We start from the raw sequence: 14,647 nt of genomic DNA on the forward strand, positions 1-14,647 counted from the left end.
CCATGCTTGCCGTGGTATGGCATCTGCACAGAAAAAAGGCGCTGAACGATTGTCTGCCATTGCCCTGACAGAGGGAGGGGCGACTGACAACATGGCTTACAGGGTTGGCTTACAGGGAATTAAAATCAACAAAGGGGGTGGCTTTGCGAGAAACAGAATGGCCCCCTCAAGGATAGAACTCAAAACCTCAAGGGTAGAACTCAAAACTGGGTTTAGCAGGCCGTTTATTTCACGGAGGGAGGGAGGGAGGAGAAAATGAATACAAAACAAATCTGGTCTATTTCTTGTTTTGAGCCACTTCATCTATCTTTATACATCTTGCTGGCAGCAGACTGTGCAGTACGACCGCTAGCCATCGTCATCTCCTGGGTGCTCGGCAGAAGACGGTGCAGTATGACGACTAGCCATCATCTTCTGCTGGCTGCTGATTAAAAGACAGTGCACTGCCGGTAGGACTGAATCGCCACAAGACGAAACAAGGGAAATGACCTGGCTGAGTCACTCCCATGTTTGCCCAGGCACCTGATTAAAAGAGCACCCAGGACTACGTCGATGACGGCTACCAGTAATACTGCACTGTCTGCTGCCAAAAGGCAATTAACTGCTGCTGTGTAGCAATGCAGTACTGCGTCTGCCAGCACCCAGGAGACATATGGTGACGGTTAGCTGAGCGTCTGCACAGCTAACTCCAAGAAAAAAGACGCAAAACGATTGTCTGCCCTTGCCTTCACGGAGGGAGGGAGGGAACGGGGGCCTGACGATATGTACCCAGAACCACCCGCAACAATGTTTTAGCCCCATCAGGCACTGGGATTTCTACCCAGAATTCAAATGGGCTGCAGGAACTGTGGGATAGCCACCCACAGTGCCACGCTCCGGAAGTCGACGGTTGCTTCGGTACTGTGGACACACTCCGCCAACTACATACACTTAGAGCATTTGTGTGGGGACACACACAATCAACTGTATAAAAACGCTTTCTACAAAACCGACTTCTATAAATTCGACCTAATTTCTTAGTGTAGACATACCCTTAGTGTTCTAATAAATCCCACTTCCTTGGCTGTTGTGAGAATTCACCCTCCTGTTTCAGTCTCTAACCATTGGATGAGGTACAGACTGCCATTTACCTCCTCTTCCTGTTTCTGCACCTGAACAGGGAGGTGTTACTGGATCACATGCTCTGGCATCTGAAAAAGAATGCATTTTTATCAGCCTTGAATATATTGCTATTCTGGAGGGTTGTGGCTATCTCCTGACTTGGCATTAATGAAATTTCATGGCTCTGTGCTTTTATATAAATATAATATTATGACAGTATTTCATATTTTCAAAGCGCTTGTATCTTTACAACAGTCTTGTGAGGTAAGCAATTTTTCTCATTTTGAATAAGGAATATAAAAGCTTTCATTTTCCCAAAGCTATACAGTTAATAGTTGGCACAGCCAGGGATTGAGATCAGGAGTTCCTGATTCCCAACCCTATGCCCAATTCACTAGATTAACTGCTGTTTTTTTAGTATATAAATATTGCCTACAAAAAAACTGTTAAAATAATGTTGAACTTTGTGAAGCAAAGCACTCCAGTTAGGAAATGTCAGAATTAAGGTTGCCTGTGCAATCTTAATTCACTTCCCTTGTGCGTATGTGTTATGGTAGCCTGTACTTACTTGATCCTATATTGCTCTTCAGAGTGAGGCAGGAATCTGAGTTGGCTAGCTAGGGAAACAGTATTGGCAGTTTCTTTTTGAGGCAGCCTAACGTTTGTGGAGAGAGGCAAGTAATTTACCAACTAAGCCTCTTTTTTCCTGTCTCCCTCCACAGTCTAACTGCATTCCTTCTTTGTTCAGCTCCTTCTTCTGTCACTTGCTGCTGTTGCCTCCTTATAGAGCTCGTTATATCTATCCATGGTGCTGTCAGACAGAGGCAACCAAGTACCTAATCACTAATTCCCTGCTGCACTAGCTATAAACATACTGTTAATGTTTTATTTTAAAATCAATTTTAATCGGAGCTATCCTACCCATGAGTGATTGCAGATCTCTGCACATGTGAATTGGGGACTTCTAATATTCTGTTTGAAAGGTAGAAATGGACTGAAAATGAGGCACTTAAGAGATTTTTAAACTATTATTTTTTAATATTGTTATTTCTAAGTATTCCTGATTTCTGAAATGCTGTGGTTAAAAAATCAACAACACTTTAACCTAAAATGATCACCCATTTCTTTATTTCAATACAGTCTAGTAAGTAACTTAGTAAGTTACATAGTAAGTTACATTTGGGAGATGAGAGGTTAAAATAAATTACTTAGATGTCAACCTTAACTATGAAGTCTCTGTTAAATGAGAGAAATGATGTAATATTGAGATTTTTATGCATTATTCTAAAATGGTTCATGTGGCATAGCTCCAAAGCAGGAGTTCACAACCTTTTTCTTTCTGAGGCCCCCAATATGGTATTAAAAAACTCCACAGCCCACCCGTGCCACAATAAATGGTATTCTGCATATAAAAGCCAGGGCTGGTGTTATGGGGTTGCAAGCAGGGCAATTGCCTGTGGCCCCATGCCCCAAGGGGCCCCTCAAAGCTACTTTGCTCAGGCTTTGGCTTCAGCCCCAGGTGGCAGGGCTCAGGGCCCTGGGCTTCTACCCATACATAGGCTTCAGCTTTCTGCCTTGGGCCCCAGCAAGTGTAATGCTGGTCCTGCTTTGTAGACTGCCAGAAACCTCCTCACAGCCCCTCCAGGGAGCTCCGGAACCCTGATTGAGAACCACTGTCCCAAAGTATTTTCTACCATGCTTCATGAATGCATAGTAATGTTTAAGTATTTGAAGACAGAACATGACAGGCCACATTTCAAATCAGCTTCTGAAATTGTGTAGGCAAACTGCATGCAAAGTCTCTGTGCGCTTGTAAACAAGATAGTCAGTCACCCAGTGTGCGTGGCCAGTTTTCCATTTCATATGTGAAAGTCGAATGTATGTAATTTCAGAGACTGTAGTTAAATATTTGGGTTCTATATTTGAGATTGTGAGCTAGTCCTTGTACTAAGACAGAGGGGGGCAAAGTACGGCCTGAGGGCTGCATCTGGCCCTTCGGGCATTTTAATCCATCCCTCAAGGTCCCGCTGGGGAGCAGGGTCCGTGGCTTGCCCTGCTTCGGTGCTCCAGTTGGGGAGTGGGGTACGTGTACGTGTGTGTACACACACACACACACACACACACACACACACACACACACACACACACACACACACACACCCCTGCGCTCTGGCTCCTACATGTGAGGACTGCCAAAGGACTCCACACACTGCCCTTGCCCCAAGCACCACCCCCGCAGCTCCCATTGGCTGGGAACCATGGCTAATGGGAGCTGCAGGGGCGGTGCCTGCAGACGGGGCAGAGTGCAGAAGTGCCTGGCCGTGCCTCCACGTAGGAGCCAGAGAGGGAGCATGCCACTGCTTCTGGGAGCTGCTTGAGGTAAGCGCTGCCTGGAGCCTGCACCCCCACCCTCTCCCCCCACCCACGCCTCAACCCCCTGCCGCAGCCCTGATCCTCCTCCTGCCCTCTTAACCCCTTGGTCCCAGCCCAGAGCACCCTCCTGTACCCCAAACCCTCAGCCCCACCCCAGAACCTGCACCCCTAGCCGGTGCCCTCACCCCCTCCCGCAGCCCAACCACCAATTTCATGAGCATTCATGGCCTGCCATACAATTTCCATACCTGGATGTGGTCCTCCAGCCAAAAAGTTTGCCCACCCCTGTACTAAGATACCCGTTACCCCATAGCAATCAACTTTTAATGTTGATTGTGGTTTTTGTATGTAACATTTAAAGGCATGTTTTTAATTAACTTTTTGTCAACTTGTTACTGGTGTTCACAGTATCTGTATACTGTAATGTCCCATTATTGTGTATTCTTTTAAATTTTCTGTTAGCCTTTTGATTAAATGTGATTATCTGGGGATTTTGAAGGTTCTTTGTGATCTGTCAGACCATACTTTTGTCTGTCAACTAGCATTGCATTTGTATCGTTCTACATGAACACAAATGTTTAGTAGGTGATCTAGCTTATGGTTTTAAATTGCTGTCCATTAATACAGTATCTAAAATCAGTAATAGTAGCTATAGTGGACTTCATGGAGTGTCTGCCTCTCCTCTTTTTTCTGAAGTTAAAACTCAGCTGGGGGTATTTATTAGTTTTGCTTTTTTTAGTCTGCTATAAGGTTTGTTTGTTTGTTTTTTATTTGGATGGGGGAAGGAGTGTTTGGTCTGTTTGGGTAGAATCCCAAGAATACTTCAGTGTTTTTAAATGGATCTTGTGGCAGTTGCTATAATGTTTCATCAACTCTTACTATATGCAATATGTCATGCTGTAAACTTCTGCTGGGTGTTTTCTGGGTTGGTGTAGGGTGTAATTTATTGGTTTAACATTTTTTTAAACGTAAAATTTATCTAAAATTCTTATTTAGACCCACCATACAAAATGGAGCTAATACTATAATAGGAATTTAATTAACTCCATAGTTAAAAAAGAAAATAGTGTGGTCTACAACACCTTATAGCTAGACTATCAGCATTCTGCTTGATATAGCTAATCTTTATTATGCTTAATTCTAGCTGTGCTTCTCATATTCCCCTTTTTGTTTCCCTCCACAGCCTCATGATTTTGATGAATGCAGATTTGACATTAGCGTAAATGATAGTGTTTGGTACCTACGAGCTCAGGATCCTGATCATAGACAACAATGGATAGATGCGATAGAACAACACAAGGTATGGCTTCTGATTATTTTTTTTTCAAAATTGATATCTGTATGTGCTTATGGAGAGTTATACATCTGAATCTGCAGTCATTAAAATACTTACAAAGGTACACGTGATTTAAAAATATGTTCTTGAATATAATTTAAAAGGGCAAATAGAGCTTTTAGAAGCCTACTTCAAAAATAATGGAGCAAAAAAAAAGCAAAAACTAAAAACATTAACCTTTCTTGAGTATCTTTTAGCCAGTACCTGATTTTACCATAGGTACATCCATACATTTCAAAGGTTCGGCCTTTTCTGTCTGTTAAGGCTGTTTAGACTCTCATCTCACACTTAGGACTACTGCATTCTGTTCTCCCTCTGACCTTGATGTCACCCAAATCACTTAAGTCAGCACTTAGGCACTGTTGAAAACTTTATTCTGTCCAGACCTGGAGTAAAAGAGAATCCCCATCCTGAAGTTTTTTCTCTCTTTATTTGTGCTGTTTCTAGCACAATTGCGCCCCAATCTTTGGTGCGCTCAGATGCTATGGTAATAACTTAGGTTTACCTATTTTTATTTTTTTTATCTTTATGAACTTCCAGCAGTGTTTTCACTGGTATATACTTTACTTATCTGAGACTCTTAAATTTTTCCTTTTATCAGGTACAGTTTAAACACCACATGTGCATTACCATTCCGAAATCTTTTGTGTTAAATTGCATTTGGTTGTGTAGAAAGTGCTCTTAGGAAATATACTGACTTGATTAAAAATACTTTTCTATTAGTAGATAATAGTTTCTGAATATCTCTTTCCTGTATTGTGCCTTTTTATGTCATCGATTTAAGGTGTATCCAGAACACTTTTGAGTGTATAGAATTAGTCCCAAACCAGAATTCCTTTTTGTGCAGTCTGTAGTAGAGGTGGTGAGAGGTCCACTTTGCATCACTTCTTCTGCAATACCTAAAGAGAGCTCTCAACTAATAATGGATAGATCAAGCAAGGTGTTGGGTGTAAATTATTTTTTGAAAACATATCTGGAGTTGAACATATTTTGACCAAATCCCTTCTCTATTAACCCTTTATGTGTTGGTCCTCTTCAGGAACGGATGTGGGAAAAGATGGAACTAATAAGATGTGCTTACACCTTGACCTTGCTTATATTGTCCCATTCACCACCCCGTTTCTTTTTAGATTGTAAACTCTTCACAGCAGGGACTCTTTTATTTGGTACAATGCCTAGCAAACTGGGGCCTTTGGCAATACCATAATATCAGTAATACAGGAGTTCTCTCTTCAATACTCTCCCAATCCTTTGATTCCAGGCCAGTGGGGTTTGCTGTGGCAACATTTCCCAACTCCTTTGCAAGTTTTGTTCTGCTAATCAGTGATTTCCTGCCATTTGTATTCTGGGACAGAAATGGTGTTCTGGAGAGCATTTTGTCCAGCAGCTGCATGGGCTGTAGGTGATTACATGTGAAATTCTCTTGAAAGGCTGGAATAGCACCATGATAGACAAGATTTCCCTTGACTGCGGGAAGAGGAGTGGGTAAAGTGAAAGAATTGTCATCCTTCCATATGATGGCTTAGGAGTTAGCGCTCTAGGATCTTCACTACTAGTCCTGAGAATTGTGCACACTCTCCTGGAAAAGGCCAGTGTAAGGGGAGGAGCTGCAGTAGAAGATTAAGTCCCTGGAGACTCTTAGGTGACTAGAATTTAGGAGCCTTTCAGACTGGGTAGTTTGCTAGTTTCTCTTCCTGTGTCATCCTCAAAGTTGAGGGGAAAAGACACTGTCATTTTAGTTCTGATCTAGGTATCACCAGACATTTATTATATATAATGTTCAATTCTTATAAATTCAGTGTGTGGTAAGCTACTTTTGGTCAGATCTGAGCAAATGAATTGGTGTTCATGTCAGTTTTCTGTAGGTAACTATACATTACATTCTGATCAAATGTGGTTTATAACTTAAAGTTGAAGGTGAATTGCAAAGCTTAAAACAAAAGTTGAATTGAGCAGAAAATTTTGCACACCAGTTTCCCCCAGCCAGACTGTGGGGGAGATTAAGCAAAGAAATAAGTTTAACTGATCTTAAACTTTTTCTCTGCGCCTTCCCAGGGGAATTTTCTTGTACTTTCTCCTTCTTTGAAGATGTCTCGAGTTGCTAGTGAGAGCAAGAAAATCATGTCCACTCTATTTCAATATGTGCAAGTGTCCTAGATGTATTAGTGTATCATTTTGAACCTCCAAATTTGAAGAATTGTCAGTGAAAGTTTTGTCAGTAAATTTCCACAAAAGAAATTAGCTGTCAGTCTTTAGGTACAAAGAAACAGTTTGGGCCTCTAATGGCATCATGCAGTGACTTTCTTTAGTGCTTACTCCAATGTCTTTAGCATTACCTCTGGGTTAACGGGAATTAAATCTGTGGATGAGTTTCTCAGTGCTGCAAAACCAGATAATTGAACTTCTAGCTCCTCCTCTAAGTTGAAGTCAATTGGATGGATTTTTTTTTCTACTTTTAATATAGAGGTGGATTTCTGCTTAGTATTTTGATATTGGAAGATGGCAAAGGGTAAATTCTGATGGAAAGTGTATCAATTGAGTGAGGGGTCACAACCACAAGTGGGGAGCAGAAACTATCTATGTATATAGCTGAACCCATAGACAATAGTTCAGTTTTTTATTATCTTGTTGGTTTGTTAATGTAACACTACCAGACAGCATTGTTCTGAATCTGAAGTTTTTTGGTGATCCACTTGCTGTATAACCCAAACTTTCTAGGGTTTGTAAGCCTAGATTTTTTTTTTTTAGGGGGGTGGGGGGAGGGGAGGGGCAGGCCTTTACCCTTGTTGCTTTTGATTGTTTTTGTTAGGGTTCCCTCCTCACTCTGAACTCTAGTGGACAGATGCGGGGACCCGCATGAAAGACCCCTTAAGCTTATTTCTACCAGCTTAGGTTAAAAACTTCCCCAAGGCACGGATCTCTATTTGTCCTTGGACTGAGGTATGCTGCCACCACTAAGTGATTTAACAAAGAACCAGGGAAAAGGACCACTTGCAGTTCCTCTTCCCCCAGCAATCCCACCAAGCCCTTACACCCCCTTTCCTGGGGAGGCTTGAGAATAATATCCTAACCAATTGCTTACAGAATGATCAAAGACCCAAACCCCAGGTCTTGGAACAATGGAAAAATCAATCAGGTTCTTAAAAGAAGACTTTATTTAAAAAAAAAAAAGAGGTAAAAATCATCTCTGTAAAATCAGGATGGAAAATATTTTACGGGGTATTTAGATTCAAAACACAGAGGATTCCCCTCTGGGCAAAACTTTAAAGTTACAGAAAACAGGCATAAACCTCCCTCTTAGCACAGGGAAAATTCACAAGCAAAACAAAAGATAAACTAATCAGCCTTGCCTGGTTTACTTATACTGGCTGCAATATTGGAGCCTTGGATTAGGATGGGTTGGAGAAGACGGATTTCTGTCTGGTCCCTCTCAGTCCCAAGAGAGAACGGCCACAGAAACAAAGAAACCAAAACAAACCCTTTCTCACCCCCCCATCCCCCCCACCCCATTTGAAAGTATCTTTTGTCCCCATTGGTTTCTTTGTTCAGGTGCCAACCAGGTAATTTGAGCTTCTTAACCCCTTACAGGTAAGAAGGAATTTTAGGCTGCCCTTGTGGTTGTGACAGTCTTACTTTGACCTTTCTCATTCCATACAACTTTGTGTACGCTCAGGAAAAGTAACAACTATTTTAAAATACAAAAACCAAACTCATGTCAATACAACAGTTGTCAGAGCACATCATTTACTATAATAAAGCAACAAATTATTTAATAAAAAAAATTGAATATGTAATACAAGAAACTAAATACTCTGAAGACAAGGCTTGCACTGTGCTTCCATATAACATACCCGGTTAATTCTCTGTCCTTAGCAGGCCTCTTCTCCTAAAATAATGGACATTAAACAAATTGGTGACACACTTGGTTTCTCAAGATGTTTCAAGAGACCACTGTATTTACCAATAACTCTGACTTAGAATATGATACAATTTAAATTAACCTGCAATGTGAGGGGAAAGAAGTGGGGTTATTACCTTGTTTCTCTGCCTGAACATGTTGTGTTTTTTTATTTGTTCATGCTTAAATTATGGTGTTGAAATTATTATTACTATTAATAATAATAATAATAATAAAGGGAATAATTCACACTAATTCAACCAGAAATTCCTTTATTAAATCTAAAGGCCAAGTAGCATTTATACAGCTGCTCTGAACATGCCTTAAGTGTCTCAGCAATAACCATACTCATTTAGCATGGATCAGGTACTTACAACTAGTTTATACCTGGCATGCTCAAACCTGTGTTGAATGTCTCTAACTTGGTCATAATTAATAACTGCTGTCTGAAGATTGATTGATTGGTTTTAAGCATTAGTTCTTTGCCCAACGTTTACATCCCACATTGAGTAATTAAGAAAGGAAATGATTTTTAGTTATAGTCAAAAACTTTAATACCCTGTTAATTCAGGCACCTGCCAAACTCTGCATAACGGCTGCCAGAGACCTCCCGTGAGTGTATTCTGGTCCTCCTAGGAAACCTGCAACAAAAACTGAAGCCCAATTTCCATATTATTAACTTCAAGAACAAGCTTTTTTGCGTCAGGCCGGGCAGGGGAGGAACCCTTTCAAGTGTTCTGTGGAGTGTGTATATATACCACATTCATGGCCATGATATCTGAACATCTCCATTATAGAGGAGCAAAAATGGCACAATTCCAATTTTTTATTTGCAGGTTATCTTTGAAGGACAATATCAGAGTTACTAAGCACAAAGATATATTCATATCTTATTGAGGGGATCCTCGTATTGTTTCATGAGTCTTGCTCTTTCTAGACCTGCAGATTAATCAAAACCATTAAGGCAGCTGTGAACTTTAGGAATTAAAGATGGTGTTCTAACATTAGGACAGCTCCATTGTACATTTTTTTTTTTCCTAAATGTCCCCTTGCCCCCACTTTAAACTGATTTAAACTGCAATTACACTCTGGAAGACGACAAAGTTGACAGTGGAGTGTTCCACATTTCCTCTGTGACTTTGATATCGAACTCAGTTTGCAAGTTGTGTGTCTCATTATTGCAAACTCAACTTGGGATCTGAAAGTCTGGCTTTCTTGCTTCCACATCATTGTTAAAGGTCTGCCTTTGGACCTTAGTTAACAGTGCTGTTGTGTGAGCCAGCTCACATTCCCCGAGTGTACTGTTTCTATAGTGATGACAATATTTTAAAGAAATTAATCTCTTCATAAAAGCAAGCAGATATGACTTCAGAATAATATCTAGTCTCTCTTACCAACTTTAGCATTTTAAAATGCCAGAATAAACCCTTGCATCGCATAAAGAAATATGTGTACTTTAAGAAAACCCTAAATCTTGGTTCCTTTCCATGTCTTGGATATAAGCACACCTCTAAAATACCTCTAGGTATTCTGGTTTTCAACAGGCAAATAAGCATGCCAGATACACTACCTGCTTCCATACTCTTGCAGACAGTACTGGTTCAGAGTGTAACTTTTGAACTGGATTACATTTTATGTGGTCAGATCATGTGTAATTTCTGTCCTTAGTTTTCAGCTAAATGTATGGAAGCTCTTCTAAATAATTTCCTCTCATCTTGGATACATTTGCAGCATTGGCTGTGACCAAGCTGCATACTAGACATTTGAATTTTTTTCAGTTTGTTATAGCTTTTACTGCTACTTGTAAGTATTCTGCTGTGTGTGCATTTCCTGATGTATCAATTGTTTCCGTAAGGAAGACATTCCCTTCTGTTATCACACAAGCACACGCAACAGGATCATTGTGGACATTGCTCCACCCATCAAGACTCAGGTTAACAATTTTACCCTCTAGACCTTTTGCACACTGCTCAATTTTTCTTTCATAGACTTTATCCAGCAGTTTGCCTGCGACATCTGCTCTGTTGGATGGACTGTATCCTGGTCTTAATGACTGAACCATGCTAATGAAATGTGGGTTCTCAATCATACAGAAAGGAAAGTTTGTTGCATAAACAAACCGGGCAGTTTTTTCAATAATTACCTCTTTTTGTAATCTGCTGGTTCTTACCACAAACTTATCTATGGTTGTTTCTGGATGATGGAGATTTTTTTTTTCTTTTTGCTACAGGTGAGATATACTGTGGCTATGTGACATACATGATGTGACTGAAACACTATCATTGGCAGATAACTCTGAAACTATAGAAAATGAAGGTGATCTTGAAGGTGGATAGTCTTCAGAATCCTGTATGTTGAGCATGGATTCTCCTAAACAAAATAAGTCAATGCAGTTATTTAATTATTATTACCATACTGCTCATTTAGTATTACTCATTGCATTCAGTGACACTCAGTACTACTTTAGAGGTGAAATTGTAAAAGGAAGATCTGCCTATTTCAGCTATTTATTTTTTATCACAACTGTATCTAAAACGATAGTACCATAGAGTAACAACTACATTTTTTGCTCAAACATAAGAATGCAAGAATAGTCTGGAAGGAAGACAGGCAGTCCTTAAGAAAGGAGTATGAAATAAAAAAGTTTACCAACCTGAAGATCCTGCATGTTCAGACATGTCCCTGTCATCATCTTCAATGCAGCTTCCTCCTGAGAAGGAACACTTCTCATGATGTTTCATTCGGGCAGCCAGGCCGTGCATTTCTTTGTTGCGCTGTTTGCATTTTGCACGCATTCCTGTCTTACCCACAGGTAGAGGAACTTCATTCAAATATTTCGAAACTGGGTCTCTTTTACGGCCTGCTGCCATTATAGGTTTTCCCTTCTAGTGAGAGAATGGAATGGTAGCTATCAAATCAATGAAGGCTACACTCAAAGACTTCAAGACTTCTGCTGCTCAAACAGTTTCACATTTGTTTCTACTGCCTGTCCTTCCCTTCTCACATTTATCTCCAGACTTCTTCTCCTTGTCCAGATCTATTCTGCCCCCAACAATCTTCTATTCATTGAACTTTTTGAAACTTTGCCCTTTTAGAGAGAGGTAAGGGGTTGACTCTGTGTACACAAATTTGCAGAGGAACAATAGGGTTGAGGTCTGTTTCTCACATCCATCCATCCATCCATCTAATTTTTTTTATTTTTTTTTTATTTAAAAACATTTTTGCTGTTAACAAGCCGTTGTCTCTGGAAGCACAAATCACAGTTTGAGAACTGCAAAACTAAGCATCTCTGATGGTATCTTCTAGACTGAGCACTGAGTCCCATTGGGTAGATAGAAAGAGTAACCTAAATAATCTATACAGAAGCTCCTGGAACCTCAGATTGGGTCCCTAATCCATAAATTATTGGAACTCATTTGCAAAACTTTTCTTAAATGTTACATGAATATATTGTCTCCTATTATAGAATTAGAATTTATAATCCCTATTCCATGATGAGATATCTTTGAGCTATAATGTATAGGTTTTTTTCCTCAAAAGAATCGGATTTAAATAAAAAAAATTTCATTTTTTTTTAATCATTGATTTTTATCCACCCTGCTTTTTTGGCCTTATTAGGACATACTTTGTACTTGCTATTACATTATAGTATAACAGTCTTATTATGTTGTAAGCAGTTACTGTGACTTCATAGTTGTAGAACACATTGCTATTTTGTCAATAGCTATTATATACTGGATTTAGAAAAACTGTAGATACTATCTGCCTCATTGACAATGACACTACTACCTAGTCTTATAACTCTTGTCTCTTGCTGTCGCTTGAATTTGGAGTGGGAGAGGGACAGTACGGTGGTCCTGGCAACCCCTTATCCCCATGCATTACTTTCCCTGAAGGCTTCTAATCCTCCCACTGAATATCTTAGTTTCAGTTCTGCAAAATAAGCACTTCAAGCATTTTATCACTTATGGAACACCTATTGTAGTTAGGGAGATAAAATTGCACCAGAATTCTGTTCATATTCCAGTCTTCAAACCTTTTTAAAATTCATATGCACTGTCAGATTGGCTTAAAATTGGCATTCCAGTTCAGTACTTGGTGGAGGGACCCAGAGTGGAGTTTGTGGTGAAAATGTTGATTCTTTTGATCAAGGAGTTCCTGACTTTCAGGCCCCCAACAAATACCGGTTGTTTTGGGGCTGGGGGGGGGGGTTTCAATTTTTGAGTGCACACGCACACAAACAAAATGCTGGATAGAGCATCCATATGAAACCAATGGCAGCATCTGTAAGCCAAGCCTGGCTTGTAACTATGCTGCGCAGATTGACTTCAAACTTCTGAGAGCTGTTCCTGGTTCTTAGCCATATAGGGAGAGAGGAAATTCACCCAAATTTGGCTATGATAAATATCTGAAAATTGCCATTTGCACATATTTAGTAGAGCTTTGTTATTTGGGTCACATTACTCCAAACGTTGTACTGGGCTCCATCCTGGGACTGCAGGATATATAGGAGCCAAACAGAACTCTTCTTGCCGTTGTACCTCTCGGCTGCAATGGCACTGGCACAGGAGCAGAGCACGTAGCCTGTGACCTGTGTTCTCAGTGCTCTTCCAACTTGACTGGAATTACATGGGTGAGCAGCAAAAGGGAGACTGAGAGGTTTAAGGAGAGAATATGAGAAAGGTGGGCAAACTACGGCCCGCGGGACTGTCCTGCCTGGCCCCTGTATTCCTGGCAGGGGAGGCTAGCCCCCAGCCCCTCCTCCGCTGTCCTCCCTTCCCTGCAGTTATGCCGCTCTGCGGATAGCGAAGCTTGCGCCCGCCCACCTCCCAGGCTTTCCAATAAGCCTGTCTGCTGCTCTGAGCAGCATGGTAAAGAGGTGGGGGGAGACGGGGTTGGATAAGGGCAGGAGGTCTCAGGGGCAGTCAGGGGACAGGGGGCAGCTGGATGGGGTGGAGGTTTGGGGGGGTTCAGAAGACGGGGGGGGGGTTGGATAAGGGGTGGGGTCCCTGGGGGTCCTGGGAGTGGGGGGGACAGGGGGATGGGAGGGTTCGATGGGGGTAGGGTCCCAGGCGGGTGGTTAGGGGCAGGGAGTCCTGGGAGGGGGCGGTGAGGGGACAAGGGGTGGGGGGTTGGATGGGTTGGAGGTTCTGAGGGGGGCAGTCAGGGGGCAGGAAGTGGGAGGGGGTGGATATGGGGCAGAGGCACAGCCTTCCATACCCAGCCCTCCATACTGTTTCACAACCTCGATGTAGCCCTCGGGCCACAAAGTTTACCCAACCCTTGCATTGGAGATGGTTGGGGGCTAAAACAAGTTGGAAGTGATGGTGTGAAATATATAGTGAAGGTGGAAACAGGAACAAAAGGAGGTCAGTTTCATGGACTGAAGGGATCAGGTTAAGGGGAACCGGGGCAGTTGCATAACCAGAAGCTCTCACTTTCCTCCAGAATATAATATTGATGTAGGATTTCTAAATATCAGTGTTCTTTTCCTGCTATTTATAGTTTTTTGCTCAAGGGACAGAGGTAAGTACTGTGGATCTATTGGTTGCAATGCTGCTGCAAACCCATGTGGGGGTCAGCATGGTTCCACATGACAGACTTTCCTAGAAAATCCCATAAGAACCAATTCAGTATTTAATGCAGGGTTTGGATTGTTTGCAGTAACTAAGGCCTCAGACTACGCACACAAGATGAGAATAAAACAAGATATTAAAAAGCTTCCTATTCAGTGAACACCATCTACCCTGTGCAGTGAATAAGGCATGTGTCTTGGGGGAAATAGTATGTAACCATGTAATTAGATGGTATCATAATACCAACACTCAACTGGGCTGACTTAAGAGTGCTCAAACAACCTTCATTATGGAAGTTTCTAGCTTTCTGGAAGTGATGAATGACTATCAGGCCATTTGAACCTGTTCTTTATTTTTAGGAGT

The 14,647-nt window shown here is 41.4% G+C and overlaps 1 protein-coding gene across 4 annotated transcripts in view; it reads left to right on the forward strand.

Annotated features, from left to right (window-relative positions):
• Positions 1–14,647, forward strand: part of CERT1 (ceramide transporter 1) — a 161,978-nt gene that overhangs the window by 37,348 nt on the left and 109,983 nt on the right. For all 4 annotated transcript variants that reach the window (XM_074952711.1, XM_074952712.1, XM_074952713.1 and 1 more), the window contains exon 3: positions 4,658–4,774. In XM_074952711.1, the coding sequence (XP_074808812.1) occupies positions 4,658–4,774 (117 nt within the window). The remainder of the gene's footprint in view (positions 1–4,657; positions 4,775–14,647) is intronic.

Source organism: Natator depressus, chromosome 5, assembly GCF_965152275.1.
Source record: "Natator depressus isolate rNatDep1 chromosome 5, rNatDep2.hap1, whole genome shotgun sequence".
Classification (NCBI taxonomy): domain Eukaryota; kingdom Metazoa; phylum Chordata; order Testudines; family Cheloniidae; genus Natator; species Natator depressus.